The 16,533-nt window shown below is 42.8% G+C and overlaps 1 protein-coding gene across 1 annotated transcript; it reads right to left on the bottom strand.

Moving 5' to 3' along the window:
• Positions 1 to 5,336: 5,336 nt before the first annotated feature.
• es1 (ES1 protein, mitochondrial) lies at positions 5,337 to 14,157 on the bottom strand. The gene is made up of 7 exons (XM_039803456.1): positions 13,948 to 14,157; positions 13,201 to 13,253; positions 13,011 to 13,124; positions 11,973 to 12,104; positions 11,049 to 11,141; positions 7,168 to 7,333; positions 5,337 to 5,597 (listed from the first exon to the last, which is right to left on the bottom strand). The coding sequence occupies exons 1-7, from the start codon at positions 14,062 to 14,064 to the stop codon at positions 5,463 to 5,465; spliced, it is 810 nt and encodes a 269-aa protein (XP_039659390.1). The 5' UTR covers positions 14,065 to 14,157; the 3' UTR covers positions 5,337 to 5,462.
• Between the last annotated feature and the right edge of the window lie 2,376 nt (positions 14,158 to 16,533).

Below are 16,533 nucleotides of genomic sequence, written 5' to 3'. Positions count from 1 at the left end.
CACAGAGACACACACACGCACGCCTCAATCATGTACCACCTTTTTCAGTACACACACACACACACACACACACACACTCGGTTTGGTTTAGATTATTTTTATTTGGCCGTCGTTATGTTAACAAAAAGAAAAAGCCCAAAAGGTCCAATTAGTGAAAGAAAGAACCCCAAAGAACACATAAAAGCATCCAAAGAGCAGCATGTCATGGGACCTTTACGGGAGGGGCCCTGACCCCTGTAACAAACACTGTATGTCACGTCCAGTTCCTCCTGACCCCCCCGTCACCTTTCACTGGCCTCCCTCTCACTGTGAGCTCTATTGTCCCGTAGAAAAGGAGGGATGAAGAGGAGAACAAAGAGGACCACTGACACGTTGAGCTGATATTTATGTAGTCGGGCCTTTGATGAGAGTCCTGAGTGTAACCGGAGCAGCCGGCGCTCGGGTCACTACGGCCGTGTGCAGCCGAGGGGCACAAAAGAGACAAACAAAGACCCAATGAAGGGAGACGGGGGAGGGGGGGAAACAAATAAACACAGGACTTTCACCCAGGAGACCGGGGGTTCATGTGCTGTTTGAAAAGAAAAGGAAGCAGAGTTTATTCCTGCTGTATGAAGACAGAAATCGACAAAAAATGACAAAAATGTCCAAAGGTTAAAGTGAGAGAAGCGTAGAAAATGAAGCGAGAAAGATGGGCGCCTGGGTAGCTCACCTGGTAGGGCGTGCGCCCATATATAGAGGTGTACTCCTCAACACAGCGGCCGTGTGTTCGACTCCAACCTGCGGCCCTTTGCTGCATGTCATTCCCTCTCTCTCTCTCTCTCTCTCTCTCTCTCTCTCTCTCTCCCACCTTTCATGTCTAAGCTATCCTATACAAATAAAGGCCTAAAATGCCCCAAAAATATAAAAAATATAAAATAGCCGGGTTGGCTCAGTGGGTAGAGCAGGTGCACATATACTGAGAGGTTTATGCCTCGACGCAGAGGTCCAGGGTTCAGATCTGACCTGTGAGGATTTCCTGCATGTCCTGTCAAATTAAAGGCGGAAAAGCCCCCCAAAACAAATCATAAAAAAAAGAGTCAACAACATTGTTGAAAAAGTGACTGTTTTCATGACTGAAAACTACTGTAAAATAAAGTTATTTTCTGTAAAATAAGGATTTATTTTTTTTACAGTGAAAACATTGATTACATAACCTTTGAAATTAACCCCAATTCAACTAAAGCTGCAAATAATAACTATTAAATTAATCTCCAACTTAAAACAAACAAGGAAACGTGTGACGTCAGCTTGTTAAATGTGAATATTTTCAGGAAATAATCCACACAGGCTCTCAGAGGCGGAGCTTCATCACATCATCTGCTTACCAAGTCATTTTAAAATTAAAAACAGGAAAATATCTGATGAATGCATATGTTATAACGGGTCCCTTGTTGAGCCCAGTATACATGTCAAATAAAACACCAAGAAAAGCCACGTTTTTTGACAAGTTTGTATTGACGAACAAACAGTCCCTCCAGAAAAACGTGGTTATGCGATCGCATAATTCAACACATAATCAGCCAAAGTTCGCATATTTATGCGGGCGGGGCGCATTTTTTCAAATATGCCGCACTTTCGCCGCATAAATTGCCGATTTCCGCGCAAAATATCGCGGGGCTTGCATGATTTCATAATCCCCGCATTTTCGTTGCAAAGAGTCCCGTAATATATTTATTTATTATTATATTAATTATTATTTATAGCTTTTATTTTGAACATGTAAATACAATACAACATCCAAAGAAAATAGTAATGTAAAAAAAGAGCAGTTAAAAAAAGAAAACTCCATAATTTCTTGTACTTAAAGACCTATTTACACATTCAAAAAGGAGTAGGAAGAAGTAAAACTTATGTACTCCTACCCCTTCATACCCTTTCATTCCTATTAAATGTGTTATATTAATAATATAATATAATAATAATAATGTTATAATAATAAGTCAGAGATAAAAAAAATTAATTAATGGAAATTCATATATTTACCTATAAACAATAATTATACACATACTACACATTGTTCAATGTAAGCCCAGATTATTAATTAATTGCACTGTTGTTATCTGTACCTCAGAAAGTCTTAGCAGAAAGTTGAAAAAATGTTGCGTTTACTTCACACAAGAGCAGCCGTTTAGCCCCTGTTGCCATGGGAACGTTATGAAGTGATGTAATTACGTGACATGAACATCATCAAAAAGCGGGGTGTTGAAGGTTGAATTTGACATGTTGTACTTTCAGTCTCTTAAGTTGGTATCCAATAAGAAACCTATCTTAATATCTGATATTATCTGAAATTTCTTTAAGTGCTCCTGCTGTCTATATTATATATATATATATATATTATATATATATATATATATATATATATATATATATATATATATATATATATATATTATTAACGATTTTTGAAAGTCTGTATCTTTTATTTCCCTGTTTAGACTATTTGTACTTTCATATTATATTATTTGTATATATTTTTGTTATTGTTATTATTTGTTTACGTATTGTGATGACTGAATATCTGTAAACTATTTTTAACAAAAAAACTCTGGAAGGACTGAACTAAGAACAGTTTTCCAGTCAAGTAACAATGTTTCAGCACCACGGACAGCAACATCTGATGGACAGCGATGGTGCTGAACAGACCAAGAGCGCTCAGTCAGTGCCACGCTATATAACTGACATGGCACTATTATTTTTATATATATATATATATATATATATATATATATATATGTTTGATAAGAAGAGCTGGATTATCACAACGTGAGCTCATATGCAGTAATTATAGCTTCTTTCAGCTAATAATGTGGCCCCGTTCTCATCAAGTGACGCAAGATTGGCAACGTTTTAGGGGCCCCTAATTGGCACGGGGTCCTGGGGCGGCCGCACCCAAGCACCCACGCTATCTCCGCTACTGCCTGTTTGAAAAGAAAAGGAAACAGAGTTTTTTCCTGCTGCTGTACGAAGACAAAAATGTCGAAAAAAAGCGACAAAAAGTGGCAAAAAACGTCCAAAGATGGGCGCCTGGGTAGCTCACCTGGTAGATCGTGCACCCATATATAGAGGTTTACTCCTCACTGCAGCGGCCGCGGGTTCGACTCCGACCTGCGGCCCTTTGCTGCATGTCATCCCCCCCCTCTCTCTCTCTCTCTCTCTCTCCCCTTCAATTACAAGCTGTCCTATAGAAATAAAGGCCTAAAATGTCCCAAAAATAATCATAAAAGTGAAAGAAGTGTAGGAAAAAAGTGATAAAAATGTCAAGAGCAACAACATTGTTGAAAAAGTGACTCTTTCTGCGACTGAAAACTACTGTAAAATAAAGTTATTTTCTGGATTTTTTTTACAGTGAAAACATTGATTACATAACCTTCGAAATTAGGTGTGATGTCAGCTTGTTAAATGTGAATATTTTCAGGAAATAAGCCACACATTAATCCAGAAAACACATGAATACACAATAAAAAAATAATCAAGATGAATATAAAGATGGTTAACGTCTTACTGTCATTCTCAGAGGTGATCAGACCGTCCCGCGGCATCTTCCTCCCAACATCTAAAACATCCAGCAGACTCTGAAGCTACGTGTGTGTGTGTGTGTGTGTGTGTGTGTGTGTGTGTGTGTGTGTGTGTGTGTGTGTGTGTGTGTGTGTGTGTGTGTGTGATGAGTAACACACATGAGAAGTTCCCTTTCACTTTTTAACTTCACCACCCATCGACCTGAATCCGGGACAATGACGCCACTGAAACCGTAGAGCCGAGCAATTTCACTAGTGATGAATTATTCAAACAGTTATGACTGCCTTTATGCAGCTGTTTGTGTGTGTGTGTGTGTGTGTTTGTGAAAGTTTATTTGTGCGTGCACGTGTAGGTGTGAATGTATCTGTGTGCGTGTGTGTGTGCGCGCTCATGTGTGTGTGCGCATGCATGTGTGCATATGTATATGTGTGTGTGTGTGTGTGTGTGAATGTATCTGTGTGTGTGTGAATGTATCTGTGTGTGTGCGTGTTTGTATGAATGCATCTGTGTGTGTGTGTGTGTGTGTGTGTGTGTGTGTGTGTGTGTGTGTGTGTGTGTGTGTGTGTGTGTGTGTGTGTGTGTAAGCAGAATATAAAACATGACTTTGTTTTAAAAGGTTAAAAAAGGAGATTGCGCTTCAACAACGTAGATTCTCGGTAGAGTGTTCCAAAAAGTGAAGAAAAAGTAGCACACATCTCGAGTTCCCAAGTTAAGGAGGACAAAATACTTACACTACCGGTCAAAAGTTTGGGGTCACTTAGAAATGTCCATTCCACTCCATCCCAGACAGAATACCAGCTGAGATCAGTAGCAGTGTGTTTTTATAATCAGGGCAGCAGTTTTCAGATTACATTATGTGCTTACATAATCGCAAAAAGCTTCTCCAATGTTTTCTCAGTTAGCCTTTTAACATAATATCAGATTAGTGAACAGAATGAGCCTTTTGGGTCATTGGATGAATGGTTGCTGATAATGGGCAATGTAGATGTTGCATTAAAGATCAGCCACACACAGAAAACTGCTGCCCTGATTTAAAAAGAAACAGCAATGCAACTGATCTCAGCTGGTATTCTGTTTATAATGGAGTGGAACGGAGATTTCTAAGGGACCCCAAACTTCTGACCGGTAGTGCATACCTGCCAACATTTGGTTTTCAAAATCCGGGAGATTTGTGACCGGGGGGGGACTGTTAAGTGTACTCTAAGACCTGCTGTGTTTTAATGTGCTGGGTAATGTCATTTTTCCCACCGTGCGCTACATTAAAATCAATGCGACACAGCTTAATAAAAGCGTGGAGGTTGTGGATATGACTAGGCTAAGATGCGTGTAAATTGTTGCGGCCAACACTGTTGAAATTTGCAGCTATATTTCGATTTCTTTGCGGGAACACCGCCTTTTCCCTGCCATTTTTAATCGGCTCGCTTTCGGGTCTGAACTTTCCGCGAAGCTTACGCAGAGATCAACTGCACAACTGGGTTACAGGTTGCCAGGTTGAGGTGACAAACGGGTTGAAAATTGTATATGGTGTGTGGATTGTGTGAATAGGATGCAATTCATACAAGATCTGGCAACTGGTCAACATTAGACAAACATATTGGACCGATTTTTTATAAAGGAGTTTGGGCCATGCTGCAAATTACGTGAGTTTCCCGGAGATAGGGCTAAAAAACAGGAGAAACCCGGGAAAAATGGGACTGTTGGCAGGTATGCGGTAGTGTACTTAGCCTACTTATACATATTACAAATACAGTATGTTCAGTAACACGCCACAAGTTATGTGCTCTTTTCCTAAAGCATTTATTTTGGCTCAGATCAGAATTCACCACAAATGCAGACATGTGTACGTCCAACACCAACCCCAACTTCCTCTATTATCGTCTTCTCTCCGGGCTGAACGCGGCGCATCACTTAGTCGACATACGCATCACGTGTTTGACCATGTTTCCGATGCCGTCGAATATGTAGTGATAGTGGTACTCTGTTTCCCACATGAAGGTCGGGGTGCTCACCACTTTGTTCTTCTCGTCCACATAGGCTTCGTGAGAAAGAGCAGAGTTAAGGTCAAAGCACAACGTAGACCATCACAAAAGAAAGGAAAGATGTTGCATTGTTTCTGCAGCCGGCCGATTCAAACAGATACATACAGGGCCCTATTTTAACGAAGTAAGAGACATTCAGGGCCCTATTTTAACGATGTAAGAGACATTCAGGGCCCTATTTTAACCCTTGTGTCCCAGTGACCCGAAGGACAACACAAGGATTATGTACTTCCGTTTACTTTGTTGAGAATTGCTCTCTAAACAAGGGTTAATACAGCACCTTAGTTCTTGTTTGTACAGCATTTTGGTCAGCTTAAACTGTGTTTAAATGTGTTCTAGAAATAAACTTTACTTACTTACTTTACAAGAAACAGGGTTTAGAGAGCAATTCTCAACAAAGTAAAGGGAAGTACATAATCCTTGTGTTGTCCTTCGGGTCACTGGGACCCGAAGGACCACACAAGGGTTAACGATGTAAGAGACATTCAGGGCCCTATTTTAACGATGTAAGAGACATTCAGGGCCCTATTTTAACAATGTAAGAGACATTCAGGGCCCTATTTTAACGATGTAAGCGCACCGCGTGGAGCGCCTGGTGCATGTGTGTTTAGGGCGTGTACAAATCCACTTTTACTAGTTTGGTTGCTAAAAAAGGGTCTGTGTGCCGGGCGCCTGGTCCTAAAGGGTTGTCCTTAGTGTCTTCATTAATCAGAGGTGTGTTTTGGGCGTAACATGCAATCAACCAATCAGAGATCATCTCCCATTCCCTTTAAAAGCCAGGCGCGTTTGGACCTCGGAGCATTGCTGTTATGATGGAGGACTTACATTTTGTGTGTGCTGTTGTGCGTCCCTGTGTGTGTAACAAGCATAGTGTGTGCGCGCTGTGCACGAGCCTAGGAGCATTTTACTAATGCTCTGTTAAAATAACAATGAAATGCTGTGTTATTGACTTTAAACCAGGTTTTTGTTGGTCAGTGGGGCGATCACTTCTCGCTGCCTCAAGATAGCAATACTCCCAGAATGCACCTGAACACACCTCCCTGTAAGACCAGCACGCCCAGAATGCACCTGAACACACCTCCCTGTAAGACCAGCACATTCAGAATGCACCTGAACACACCTCGCTGTAAGACCAGCACGCTCAGAATGCACCTGAACACACCTCCCTGTGAGACCAGCACGCCCAGAATGCACCTGAACACACCTCCCTGTGAGACCAGCACGCCCAGAATGCACCTGAACACACCTCCCTGTGAGACCAGCACGCCCAGAATGCACCTGAACACACCTCCCTGTAAGACCAGCACGCCCAGAATGCACCTGAACACACCTCCCTGTAAGACCAGCACGCCCAGAATGCACCTGAACACACCTCCCTGTAAGACCAGAATGACACTTACTAAAAGAAGCGTTGTGTCATAAATGTTTATGACTTGTTTATAATGTTCATGACAGTGTCATGTCACTCTTATGTAGATACCTTCAAGTAAAGTGTAACCGAAATACCATCAATATTGACATTGTGAGGATTCAGTTGCTAACATGCATAAAGAGACTTGTCAAAGGATATGTATGGCTCGCGGACGTTGTGGCGAGCACCCATGCTCTTCACCGCCTGCACCATGTTTGTGTTTGGCCAGTTCCCCCAGCGGGTGTTTTCGTCCTTCTCGTATCCCATGGTTACCTCGATGCTGGGCAGCACGCGGCACGCCAGCATCGGAGCCATGCTGGCCAGTCTGAAACAGGAGCAGGTTTTTATTAAGATATTAGAACGATCGGGGGGTGAGACTAAAGAAAAACAGAAATCAACAAAACTGACAACAGAGCCAAATATATAGGATCAAAGATGCTCTATAACCCGAACCAATCTGGTGCCTTACAGGCCGGCTACATTACAGCGTAACGTATACGGAGTGGACGTTACAACACTGAGCTTCCTCTATAATCAATGAAAGTGTTTACACCAGGCAGAGAGCAGCGTAGTGGTGCGTATGCTCCGGAGATCTGCTCTACAAGCGTAAAAACAGGACAGTCTTCTATTTATATATTTTATGCAAGGTGTTTGCAGCCCTTTTACACAGAAATGGATCATAAAGTGTCTAGATTTCTTTTTAAAGGTCCCATGACATGGTGCTCTTTGGATGCTTTTATATAGACCTTAGCGGTCCCCTAATACTGTATCTGAAGTCTCTTTTATATAGACCATAGTGGTCCACTAATACTGTATCTGAAGTCTCTTTTATATAGACCTTAGTGGTCCCCTAATACTGTATCTGAAGTCTCTTTTATATAGACCTTAGTGGTCCTCTAATACTGTATCTGAAGTCTCTTTTATATAGACCTTAGTGGTCCCCTAATACTGTATCTGAAGTCTCTTTTATATAGACCTTAGTGGTCCCCTAATACTGTATCTGAAGTCTCTTTTATATAGACCTTAGTGGTCCTCTAATACTGTATCTGAAGTCTCTTTTATATAGACCTTAGTGGTCCTCTAATACTGTATCTGAAGTCTCTTTTATATAGACCTTAGTGGTCCTCTAATACTGTATCTGAAGTCTCTTTTATATAGACCTTAGTGGTCCCCTAATACTGTATCTGAAGTCTCTTTTATATAGACCTTAGTGGTCCCCTAATACTGTATCTGAAGTCTCTTTTATATAGACATGAGTGGTCCCCTAATACTGTATCTGAAGTCTCTTTTATATAGACCTTAGTGGTCCCCTAATACTGTAGGGTCTTGACCAACTGCCACTTTGCTCGTTTGAAAGCCATGATGTCTCTCTCTCTCTCTCTCTCTCTCTCTCTCTGGGCGGGCAAAGCCGAGAAAGGGGAGGTAACCTTGCTCCTTATGACCTCATAAGGAGAAGATTCCTGATTGGCCCATCTGAGCTTTCATTTTCTCAAAGGCAGAGCAGGATACCCAGGGCTCGGTTTACACCTATCACCATTTCTAGCCACTGGGGGGCCATAGGCAGGCTGGGGGGGAACTCATATTAATGTTAAAAAAACTCATAAAGTGACATTTTCATGCCATGGGACCTTTAAGTTAAACTGATATACAGGAAACAACTTAATGACCCTAACCCTATCATTTGTTTCAAACTCAACAAGCAGTTTGTTGTATTTTAGCAGAATACTAAAAGCAACAGAACTGAGAACACTTTAATATCTGATTATTTATCTCAAGTTATATCGTTATCAAGATATTCAACAACGTTATTACATAAAGGCCTAGCATATTTTCCTAATATCTTGCAGCCCTAGTCTCCAGTTCTTCACTTTTTTATTGAATTAATGGCAACAGGAAATGATTACGCTGCTGGTGTTGTCCTTGGAGTGACAGTTTGGGCCCAGATCCAACACTGAGCAAATCTTCATCCTCTGCTTCCTGATCTGCAGTCTGACTCCAGTCTTTAATTCCTGTAATCCTGTGTCTGCTATCATCTCACACCTGCCAGCGGGAGACCTTTTTACCTGACCCTTATATCGCCCCATCACTCCACGCAGCAGCCAAAAGGATCAGTCACTCCCTATCAGATCACAGACTGCATGCTGCCTCAGTGTCGGAGCCGACTTTCTGTCCTTTCCGGAATTTGCTTGGGCAAATCAGTCCATCTGAGACTGTCCTCCCCCGAACACGCTCCAAGACCATTGACCCTAACAGATCAAGACCATTGACAAGACCATTGACCCTAACAGATCCAAATTCTCTTTTGTACCACAAGCCATAAAAGCCTTAAATCAGTCAAAATAAGCTAGATGTCCAACTGGCCTGGTCATACCCAAGGGTGTATAGTGTATTGTATTGTATGTTCTTCATGTTATGTCTGTCGGTGTGTGATGTAAGGACTATTTGTTTGTATCATATGTCTGATGTCCTGTCACGAAGGGCCTTGCGACTGTGCCGCAAACCCAACTGGGTCAGTGTAACGCTTCTCAGTTCAATTTTCTAAGCACAAACGGACAGTTGGAAAAACAGAAAAATTGGTTCAAATATCAATTTTTTTTTTTACCCACCTTGACAGGGGATCAGAAATTGAGAAAATTACAAAATTGCATCTAAGCTCCAATTATTCATAATACTGCCATGGTATTCTGTCCCTCTACTCTGTGGAAAATGCAGCTCATTAACTGCATATGGACCAAAAAACAAACAAACTGATAGACTTTGGGGTCAAAGGGTGTAGCTAGGTGTAACGAGGGAGAGAATACCATGGCAGTATTGTGAATAATTGGAGCCCAGACATAATTTTGTAATTTAAAAAATTTCTGATCCTCTGAATAAAAACAGAAAATTGGAAAAACAGTTTAAATATCCAATTTTTTAATTTGTCAAGTTGGAAAAAATTGAAAAAAATGGATATTTGAACCCATTTTTCTGTTTTTCCAAATGTCCATTTGTGCTTAGAAAATTGAACTGATAAGCGTTACACGGACCCAGCTGCCCCACAGGGACAATAAAGTTATCTACTACTACTACTAGACGCCGTTTGTTCAAGCCTCAATTCTGACCTATATTTAGGTTTCTAGTGGCGGCGCCCTCTAGTGGCCGTAGTAGTTCTGACGGGAGCAAAGCAGGAAGTCAAACGTCAAATGTCCTGCTAGCGATATTTTTTTCCCCACTATGGCCACGCCAAGACCCGCCCTTCAATAGCATTCACACACTACTATTGGCCAGGCGTCCATGCTTACATGTAGAGGCCCTATCCCCTGACCAATCCTCTAACCCTAACCTTAACCACTCAAGGTCAAATGCCTAACCCCGACCAATCGAGCTGCTTCGTAGGGCGGGTCTTGGCGTGGCCATAGTGGGATTTTAAATTTTTCATCCTGGTAAGGAGGCAGGTTGGGAGGGGGGCTTAGTCTTGCTTTGCCAGACCTTCCTTCCTCCACAGCGCTGCGGAGGAAAGTCTGGCTAGTCCACACAGCATTCCTGGATGGGAGAAAAAACGTGCTCTGGTTTATTGGCATTTCTTTAAACCAATCACAATCGTCCTGGGTGGTGCTAAGCTCCGGACGGAGCCACGGTGCCTCTGCTAAATAGCCTCTGGAAGGAACTTGTTTTGGTGGAACGTGTGGACGTTCAAAAGTAGTTTTAGTCGCGCAACAGAAAACTGAGATTGGACACAGTCTAGCTAGCTGTCTGGATTTACCCTGCAGAGATCTGAGGAGCAGCGATTGGTTTAAAGAAATGCCAATAAACCAGAGCACATTTTTGTCCAGTACGAGAATGCTGTGTGGACTAGCCAGACCCTCCTCCGCAGCGCTGTGGAGGAAGGTTCTCGATATTTACTTTTATTTTCAAACTAGAGGGCGCCGCCACTATCAACGTAAAGATGAGTCGTAATTCATGCTTGAACAAACGACTTGTGTTGCTTGTACATGATAGAGTTTCACAGTTTTTCTTCTTAAGAACTGATGGATTAAATATCCATTAAATGATGTACGTACCCAATCGGCTTGCGTGAGCGGTGGAATTCTTTAAGCACCCTCTCCACGTCATTGTGCAGCTTGAAGTCTTTGCCGTCCTTCACAAAAGAGCATCTAAAGAGTCACAAACTAACATTAGTGCTTCATCTTCTTCACCACACAGTCTTAGAGTGATGACTTTAGCTATGTCCCAATTCAGGGGCTGCAGCCTTCGGAGGCTGCATTGGTAGACCGATTGCGTCACATCGGCGCGACGAAGGCTGTCACATTTCCGAAGGCTCCTTCAAATGCGGCCTCCTTTTACAGAATACAATTTTTGTCTGCTATTTCATTTTTAAATTCACTTCTGAGAATGTTTTAGGCGATAAATTAACTGTGTAGATGTCGAATATAGGCAGTGTTATGAAAATGTATGCCAAATTAAAAATTTGCTCCAAATTTGCTTCAGTGTGTAGAAGCTCCATAAACTGCCTGACACCTGCCGGGGAGTATCTGCAGGGCTAACGTTAGCTAGCTCTGCAGGGGTAGCTAGACATCTACAGGGCTAACGTTAGCTAGCTCTGCAGGGGTAGCTACATATCTTCAGGGCTAACGTAGAGCTAGCTCTGCTGGTGTAGCTAGATATCTGCAGGACTAACATTTGCTAGCTCTGCTGGGGTAGCTAGATATCTGCAGGGCTAACGTTAGCTAGCTCTGCAGGGGTAGATAGATATCTGCAGGGCTAACGTTAGCTAGCTCTGCAGGGGTAGCTAGATATCTGCAGGGCTAACGTGAGCTAGCTCTGCTGGGGTAGCTAGATATCTGCAGGGCCCGAGCCTGTGTACAATGATAGAAATTAAGACCGACCCGTGGGCTTCGGGGGAAAGATCTTCAGCTCTACCGTAGACTCCGAAAGCTGCAGCCCCTGAATTGGGATATAGCTTTTTTGAGTGTTTTCTTGCTCACAGGTTCTTGGTGACGCCGTGGCCTCCTGGGAAGATGACAGCGTCAAAGCTGTTGACGTCCAGCTTGGAGAGGTCCTGCATCTGGGTCATCCCCTGACCGTGGCTGAAGCGAGCCGCCTCCATCATCATGTTCCTATGTGACGGCCAGAAATAATCATAAATACTACCTTATGGAATTAATCAAGTCAGGCAGTGTTTTTATCGTTCTATCTTTGATTGCTCTTGATTTTGTATGTATTTTATTGCTTATATTTTTATTTGTGTGTTCCCACAGCCCTATGTTCCCACAGCCCAATGGTCCCACAGCCCTATGGTCCCACAGCCCAATGGTCCCACAGCCCAATGGTCCCACAGCCCTATGGTCCCACAGCCCAATGGTCCCACAGCCCTATATCCCCACAGCCCTATGGTCCCACAGCCCTATGGTCCCTCAGCCCTATATTCCCACAGCTCAATGGTCCCACAGCTCAATGGTCCCACAGCTCAATGGTCCCACAGCTCTATGTTCCCACAGCCCTACGGTCCCACAGCCCTACGTTCCCACAGCCCTACGTTCCCAGCAGCTATGTTCCCACAGCCCTATGGTCCCACAGCCCTATGTTCCCACAGCCCTATGTTCCCACAGCCCTATGGTCCCACAGCCCTATGGTCCCACAGCCCTATGGTCCCTGTCTGTCTGCTTTTTTTATTAAAAAATGTGGTATAATGTCATGTAAATTAGGTTTATTGACCATAAATTTAAAAAAAAGTGTTGAAAAAAGTGACAAAAACTTTTTTAAAAGCGCCAAAAGTATAGAAAAAAAGTGACAACAATTTTGGAAAAAGTGACAAAAATGTCAGAAAAAGCGCCCAAAAATGTTCATTTTTAAATTTTGACCCGCTAAGAACACAAGTTCATGGTCGACAGGAAGACAGCACAAGGGTTGAGTTTGCTTTTGCATGCTCACAAGAAAAGTTTATCATGCATAGAAGAGAAAAGAAAATCCCTTTAGGGGCTACGTAAGAAATAAAAGTATTCTAGGACAAAATAGAAGCCTACCGGTTCTCTCCTGAGCCGGGCTGCTTCCTCATGTGGTCCATCACGTGCATCTGCTGCTGGTTCGGGGCAAACATCTGGAAGCGAGCGCCGTTACGGCTCAGGTGGTACATGGTGCTGAACACAGAGTGTGTGAGTTATTGTATCTGCGTGGTTTAATGTTTCTGCGATGATGTGAAACTCTGATACTTACTAAACTCCCTCGTGGACATCAGTCCCGTCCCACCAGCCACATCCGGAGAAAACCTGGATCACATTTTGATTCACAAATTACAACAAAGCACACACTAATAAATACATTTGTGACAAGCTAATCCAGCACAAATTGTGCATAAAAAGTCACCAAAATGAAGTATTTGAACCTCATAATTAATTACAAAAAAAAAAGCACTCTGGTACACTAGCCTGGTCCTACCAGACTCTGGTACACTAGGGGAGGAGGGCCATGACATCATGGCCACCAACACAACTCAGCAGAGATTGCTCTTGCTCGGGCTTTAACTTCTGGATATTCGGCAGCGTTGCCACAACGGACCGAATGGCTTCGCTCGCATCTTTCTCCGCCGCCATTATGGAACTACAACTCAAACTAGCGCACAACCTCAACGTCATCGTTCTCAGCCACCCCCTCCGTTCGCTGATTGGACCGGTAAAGATTTGACCGGAGAAAACCCACGAATATACTGCAAACCCAGACGTAGTTTGAGTTTAGTTTATATATGAAAGGGGACAGCGCAAATTAATAAAACACATGATTTCCCATGGGTTAAAAAAGCCAGAATTAGCCAAAAGGCTATTTTTCATGTGTAGTCCCCTCCCTTCGATGTTAAAAAAAAGGGTAAGTAGTACTGGAAAGGAAGGAAAATGAAAATTGAGCGGAAGTACATAGGAGGGCGGAGCCAGGCTATGGCTACGGGCCTGATAGATATGTTTCACTCACCACTGCAATATTGGTATTCCCCCAGTTGCCGTAGTCCCCGTGGTGCACGAAGCAGGCCGGCTGGCGAGACAGAACAGCCAGCGTTTGTTTCGACAGCAGAGTCCTGGATGCCAGCATGATTTATCTTCAACCTCTCTGTGTCTGGAGACAGAAATGCGACTGAACAGTTTGTTCGTTACAGAGCCTGTGAAAGACTTTGAATGGTGGTAAAATCTCACCGCGCCGGTTTATATACCTGCAGAGTGTGACCGTGTGACGTTACAACGTAAGCTATTTTCTAAGAAAAGCCATCGCTACACCCTTCCCTTTTAATACCCTGTTTATTCATCTGATTAACTTAAGTCATTTGGCAACAAATGACACCTGAGCCTTGGAGAGTAATCTAAACATGTCGCATGTTAACCCGTGGAACTCTTTGCATGGCATTCAGATGGAGAAACCTGCAGAAAAAAAATGCAAAAATAACGTTTTTAATAAAGTTTTAAATGTTGACGTATGGTTTCTGCACAACAACTCTTCATCCATGTTCATCTTTCTGAAAATGTTTCCAGCGTTGGAAGAAGTATTCAGATCCTACCACAACATTTGGACTGTACAGTACTGGAGTAAATGTACTTAGTTACATTCCACTGCTGGGATGAACACATATTTAACTAGTTTTGTCTTCACCATTTGACATTATACCTTCACTCTAGATTTATAATTTTTTGACACTTTAGTCGCTTTTTTCAACGTTTTTATTGTTTTTTCGTTTAGGTTTTTGTCACTTATTCCACATTTTTGTCACTGAGGTTTTTGTCATTTTTTGGGCGCTTTAGTCACTTTTTTCTACGTTCTTATCTTTTATTTTAAGGTTTTTGTCACTTATTTCCAGAGTTTTTGTTGGCATGAAGTTTAGCGGAGTAGAAGTAGAAAGTGGCATGAAAAGAACAGAGTAAAGTACAAGAACCTCAACATTACAGTACTGAAGCAGATGTACTTAGTTATATTCCACCCCTGCTTTACACAGTGCAAGGCCTGCTGTATGCCCTTTAAAGGCTATTAGGTTGTAAGGCTCTTACTCACTGTAATGCGTCTACAACGTCTAGACAGTAAACCCAGAAATACCCCGGTGAGACGGAAACGTCAAAGTCAATATACTGTTCAATAAAAACTGCAGCGGCAGGCCGCACGTGCAGAAGAGAGTTGTAGAGAGCAGACCCAAAATAAATCTGGGGATTTTCTTTTTACAGTTTTCAGCGGAGATCCCAAATGAAAATCTGCAGAAAGTTTTTTGAAAGAGCACGTGTATGTTTTACAAAAAGATAAGATATTTTTAACGAGATTTTTTTTAAGTAGGAATGTTATCGCCAGTGTTGTTGTCAAGGACACCTTAACCCAGACCAAGTCATTACCAAGACCAGAGTGTATCAAGACCGAGACTTGGAGGGGTTAAGACCGAGACTTTGAGGGGTTAAGACCGAGACAAGACCGAGACTTTGAGGGGTCAAGACCAAGACTTTGAGGGGTCAAGACCGAGACAAGACCGAGACTTTGAGGGGTCAAGACCGAGACTTTGAGGGGTCAAGACCGAGACAAGACCAAGACTTTGAGGGGTCAAGACCGAGACTTTGAGGGGTTAAGACCGAGACTTTGAGGGGTCAAGACCGAGACAAGACCGAGACTTTGAGGGGTCAAGACCAAGACTTTGAGGGGTCAAGACCAAGACTTTGAGGGGTCAAGACCGAGACAAGACCGAGACTTTGAGGGGTTAAGACCGAGACTTTGAGGGGTCAAGACCAAGACTTTGAGGTGTTGAGACCGAGACAAGACCAGTATATACACAGCTAGCGAATATGTATCGCTAATATTTGCTAATCCCTTTGGGTCAGGACTGAAGAGATTTTTAGAGAGTTTTGGTACAGAGGCAGATTGATAACGTTAGCTTTTGCACGACTAAAAAAACTACTTTTGAACATACACGTTCCACCAAAACAAGTTCCTTCCTGAGACTATTTATCAGAGACACCGTGGCTCCGTCCGGCGCTTAGCCCCGCCCCAAGACGAATGTGATTGGTTTAAAGAAATACCAATAAATCAGAGCACGATTTTCCGACTTGGAACTCGGAAATCTCGACTTCTGAGTACAAATGAAACGCACCGTTATACTTCACCTTACTTCCCACTTTGCTCCGTCAGAACTACTACGCAGGGCCGGCCCTAGACTTTTGGGGGGCCCTAAGCAGGATTTGGTTTTTGGGGGACTCTCCACATTGTAACATGTTGCCACTGCACTCGGCACGTAACCAACTTGTGTATTGTAAATATCAGTTTAAACACTCATAATGTATAAATATGTATGTAAAGACTAATGTGAGACCTATTAGCAGCAACGCTATCTTTAAATAGACCGGCTCTGTTATGAGCTCTATTGTGGGACATTTCAAGCGCTCTTGGGGGGCCCTCTGGTAGCCACGGGGCCCCTAAGCAGACGCTTAGTTGGCGCCGCCACTACAAACCTACATATAGGTCAGAATTGATGCTTGAACAAACGACTTGTGGGAGATATTTTCGGGCAAAGAAATTCTCCCAGATTCCTTCTGGCCG

Source organism: Perca fluviatilis, chromosome 6 (assembly GCF_010015445.1).
Source record: "Perca fluviatilis chromosome 6, GENO_Pfluv_1.0, whole genome shotgun sequence".
NCBI classification, from domain to species: domain Eukaryota; kingdom Metazoa; phylum Chordata; class Actinopteri; order Perciformes; family Percidae; genus Perca; species Perca fluviatilis.
Note: the sequence above shows the minus strand (reverse complement) of the source record. Positions and strands in the feature narration are given on the sequence as shown.

What these genes read in the sequence shown, in the direction of transcription:
- es1 (XM_039803456.1), bottom strand. Translation starts at nt 14,064, where the DNA reads ATGCTGGCATCCAGGACTCTGCTGTCGAAACAAACGCTGGCTGTTCTG. An exon ending in CACGGCGTCACCAAGAACCT is followed by an intron (nt 11,142 to 11,972) that starts GTGAGCAAGAAA and finishes GTGACTCTTTAG; the next exon opens with ATGCTCTTTTGTGAAGGACG. An exon ending in ACAACGTCCGCGAGCCATAC is followed by an intron (nt 5,598 to 7,167) that starts ATATCCTTTGAC and finishes GCTCTTTCTCAC; the next exon opens with GAAGCCTATGTGGACGAGAA.